The following is a 4681-nucleotide window of genomic DNA, read 5'->3' on the forward strand; positions in this document are numbered from 1 at the left end:
TGGCCTATTCTTCCACACAAACAGTCTTCAAATCTTGAAGGTTCCCTGGGCCTCTTCTATGAACTCTGATCTTCAGTTCTTTACATAGATTTTCAATTGGATTCAAGATTGGCTGGCCAATTCTAGCAGCTTTACTTTCTTTCTCTGAAACCAATTGAGAGTTTCCTTGGCTGTCCATTGTCTTTGTCTGAAACCAATTGAGAGTTTCCTTGTCTGTTCATTGTCTTGTCTTGCATTGTTTCCTTGTCTGTTCATTGTCCACCGTCGTTTCATCTTCATCATCCTGGTAGATGGCAGCAGATTTTTATCACGAACTTCTCGGTACATTTTCCCATTCATCCTTCCTTCAATTGTGTGACGTTTGCCGGTACCGTATGCTGAAGAGCAGCCCCACACCGTGATGTTATACCTATTTATAGGCCATCAGTTGGTATAATAATCTCCACTGACAAGGGGCCGGATTGCTTTCTAATTACTGATAGATTTCAGCAGTTTTCTTGGCTTTCCATGCCATTTTGCACCTCCCTTTCTTCCCTGTGTTATTTCACATTATTACTAGGGCTGTGAAATGATTACAATTTTTAATCAGATTAATCACAGGTTTCTGTGGATTAATCATGATTAATCACATATTTTCTCGGTATATTTTTGTGAGAACAAAAAGATTCATGACAAAAGACAGATATATACATTTAACATGTTTTCTTTTTTTATTCATTAAAAAAAAAAACAATGGTGCTGCAACTGAGCAGTTCTTTAGCAGTTATCTTTGCTATTCCATATGGAACATTAATATAATCTTCATCCTAAACAGAATTTGGGCTTCTTAGCCATTGTATGGTTGAATAAAACATTTTTCTTTTCTTTTTAAATCAAACAGAAATGATTTGGGCTTCTTAGCCATTGTTTTTATAGGATGTTTGAACATTTTTCTATTTTTTGTCAAACAACCATTAACCACACCATGACACAATCTAATGCCTCTAAATGCCCTTTTACAGTAGTCTAGCCGCGGCTATCATATTACGTGCACTGTCTATCCCTATAGTGGTCGTTTTGTCTTCAATTGCCCAGTTGCTTGCAACAGTTTGGAACTGTTGTGCACATGCCTCTGCAAAGTGGCGCTCCTCTGTTTTCATGCACGTTAGTGTAAACGACTTTAACTTCCATTCGTCGGTGATTAGATGTGCAGTTACACCCAGGTAGTTATCGTTACTCACAGAAGTCCAGTGATCCCCTGTCAGCGCCTGATGTTTCGTAGCAGCCAAGTCATTTTCCTTTTTTTTCTTTTCAGCTTCATACAGCTCGTGGATTTTTGTCATTATTGTGCGACTTTGCGGTGCTTTGATACTCAAATCCCCCGTTGCCACTAGCACAACTTCGGTAAACCCCTCGTCAACAATATTAATCGGTCTCCAGCTTTTTGCAATCCATTTGGCAACTGTGCTAGTCAACTTGTCACAGGCACACTTAATGAGGGGCCTACGTTGTTCAGTGAGGGTGGTTTGGCGCATTCCACTTGAACTCCCCTCGCCGACCAACGCACGCATCGCGTTGAGGTGGTACTTATTGCTACGGTGAAACGATAACGTCTTCCCGCAGAGTGTGCATATCACTTTGGTTTTATTGAATGTTCCATCTTTGTTTTTTTGAAACACGAACTTCCCATTACAGCGGCTACTAATGCAGATTGGGCGGAATTGTGGGTATATTTGGAAGCTTGGAAGCTTATTTTGCGCATGCGTTAAATGCGTTAATTTTTTTTACTAATTAATCCTGTAATTTAATCATAACGCGTTAACGCGTTATTTTTCACAGCTCTAATTATTACACATAACTTAATTTCTGAATTTATTTGTTTTGGTTTCTTTGTATGTATGGATTACTTGGTTTGTTACCAACATCTGGTGAAAATGTCATGTCAATAGCACCTTTGGAAATATATTTACTGAGAACAATGGTGACGTGTTCAATTTTACCCGCTGTATTTATTGTGTGTGTGTGGAAGTATATATTTATTGTGTGTGTGTGAGTATATATTTATTGTGTGTGTGTGTGTGTGTGTGTGTGTGTGTGAGTATATATTTATTGTGTGGCTGTGTGTGTGAGGGAGTATATATTTATTGTGTGTATGTGTTTGTGTTTGTGTGTATGTGTTTGTGTTTGTGTGTGTGTGTGTGTGTGTGTGTGTGGGGGGGGGGGGGGGGGGGGGGGGGGGGGGGTGGGGCGGTGAGCGTATATATCAGGGGTTTTCAACTGGTTTTGTCCCAGGGACCACCATTCTGACTAGAAAGTAATCCACGGCCCACTGATGTGCCTGCGTGCGTGCGTGCGTGCGTGCGTGCGTGCGTGCGTGCGTGGAGAGAGGGGAGACCTGTCAGTGTAATATCTGGGCATGGTGAAGTCTACACAGCCGGTCTATTCGTGGCGAAATGGTAGATAGCGACAGTCTCATATCATTCTCTGGTTGCTGCAATAGTTTCGACGGCTTTATGGCTTCAGTTGACAGTAATGTTGAACACACGAAACACATTGGTAGCCTACCTCCTCTCCTGCTCTGTCTGTCGTCACTGTAAATCCGTATTTGATGTATTCCTCATTGTGTTTTCTTTTTCTTTTTTGAATTTGTTTCCCTGTATCCTGTGAACGTGTAGCTTTGTTGGAAGCCTGTCCCTCTGTCGTGGCAGCCTGTCCCTCTGTCACTCTCCTCACTAAAAACCGATCCATTGGTGCTTCTGACCAGCTAACTCGACGTTAGAACGAAATGTTAGCTAAGGACAGTAGATAACTTCAGTCCTTCACCAAAAGTATTACTTTTTCGACTAAACTTCAAAAGTACACGTAGGCTATGCAAATGCTTGTCAACTGCGCGCGAGACTGTACGTTATGAATAATATGCGCGTGACGTTAGGGACTGGATAGGTGCAAGGCTACATTCTGTCAGCGTGAATCTCCTTTATATTATTATCAGCTTGTTTTATTTTTCACGATATTCAAGAGTAATCTGGAAATGTGTTGAAAAATATCAAAGCGAATTTATAAAAAATGTAAAAATCAATGGTGAACTGATAAACATAGACTCATCATGTCGCGGACCCCCTGCGATGCTGTCGCGGACCACCAGGGGGCCACGGACCCCCGGTTGAAAACCCCTGGTATATATACATTTATTGTGAGTGTGTATGTGTGTGCGTGTGTGTATTACCTGCACGCCCGTAGGCCTCGTGAGCGTGTCACCTCACAGTACTGGCCAGTGGGTTTCAGGCCCATCACACCGATCACCTTCTCCCGCACATACTGCCTGGATGACAAACACAGCCCACAATACCACACGGTTTCCACAGCAACAGCACAGAATCCCATACAGTTTCCACAGCAACAGCACACAATCCCACACGGTTTCCACAGCAACAGCACACAAATACGTCAAAACTTAAGAACGTAACCACAAACCATCAAAGTCGGTGGCAAAAATATTCCATATTTGTCATCCTGTTTATACTTAAAGCAGCAACACTCTGTTCTGTTCCAAAACTAGTAAGCTAACTACCTAAAAGGCATGCAAAAACCTTGCAAACACCACCAATAGCCCAGCTGACACTGATAAAAGTTTGCCAACACATTAACCTGGTGTCTTTTGGCAGTATAGCTGGCAAGGTCATGCGTGTGAAAGCTTTTCTTCCATTTTTGCAGGATGTTCCAGCCCAGTACACAGAACTACATAGTGCAGATCCTGAATGGCTAGTGGGGAAGACGCAGGTGTTTATCTGTCCTTCACATGACTGTATGCTATCAAAATGAATTTGAGTATGGTACCGAAACTAGTTGCTTATAAAACCATACCTCAAAAAAGTGTCAAACTGTTGCATAGTGTTACTTTAACAACTCTTAGTTTGTCAAATAATATTGATTTCCTATTCCATTTCAGCAACACTAACATGGTCACATGATCCACTTCAGACAGCTGGCTCCAACATTGCATTGGGGGCGACAGTGGTACAGTGGTAGAGAAGTCGTTTAGTAATCAGAAGGTTGCTAGTTCGATTCCCTGTCGAAGCGTCCTTGAGCAAGACACTGAACCCCTAATTGCTCCTGATGTGCAGTGTGCCATCAGTGTAAATGTAAAAATGTAAAATGTGTATACATTGTAAGTCGCTTTGGATAAAAGCGTCTGCTAAATGACTAAATGTAAATGTAAATGTAAATTGCATGACCCACTGGAAATAGCTCTGAGCATTTATCAGGAAGTGCATGATGGAGGAGGACTTTCTGTGCCTGCAATTATGTTGCCATAGAGACAGTAAATAGCTGCATAAATGCTTTCTTTTGAAACGACCCACGGAACAAAAACATGGTCATTACTGTGAACTACATTAGCAATTGTTGTTTCTTCCTTATGAAGTGTCTCTGTGTCTCAGTCCTTATGAAGTCTCAGTCCGTATGAAGTGTCTCTGTGTCTCAGTCCTTATGAAGTCTCAGTCCGTATGAAGTGTCTCTGTGTCTCAGTCCTTATGAAGTCTCAGTCCTTATGAAGTGTCCCTGTGTGTCAGTCCTTATGAAGTGTCCCTGTGTGTCAGTCCTTATGAAGAGTCCCTGTGTCTCAGTCCTTATGAAGTCTCAGTCCTTATGAAGTGTTCCTGAGTCTCAGTCCTTATGAAGTGTATCTGTGTCTCAGTCCTTA

The 4681-nt window shown here is 41.9% G+C and overlaps 1 protein-coding gene across 1 annotated transcript in view; it reads right to left on the minus strand.

Moving 5' to 3' along the window:
* LOC116219482 (NAD-dependent protein deacetylase sirtuin-6-like) overlaps nucleotides 1-3581 on the minus strand; it is a 16840-nt gene extending 13259 nt beyond the window's left edge. Inside the window, exon 1 of the mRNA XM_042703767.1 lies at nucleotides 3206-3581. Coding sequence (XP_042559701.1) covers nucleotides 3206-3363 — 158 coding nt within the window. The 5' untranslated portion in view covers nucleotides 3364-3581. The remainder of the gene's footprint in view (nucleotides 1-3205) is intronic.
* Between the last annotated feature and the right edge of the window lie 1100 nt (nucleotides 3582-4681).

The sequence above is a fragment of the Clupea harengus genome, chromosome 25 (genome assembly GCF_900700415.2).
Source record: "Clupea harengus chromosome 25, Ch_v2.0.2, whole genome shotgun sequence".
In the NCBI taxonomy this organism is placed as follows: domain Eukaryota; kingdom Metazoa; phylum Chordata; class Actinopteri; order Clupeiformes; family Clupeidae; genus Clupea; species Clupea harengus.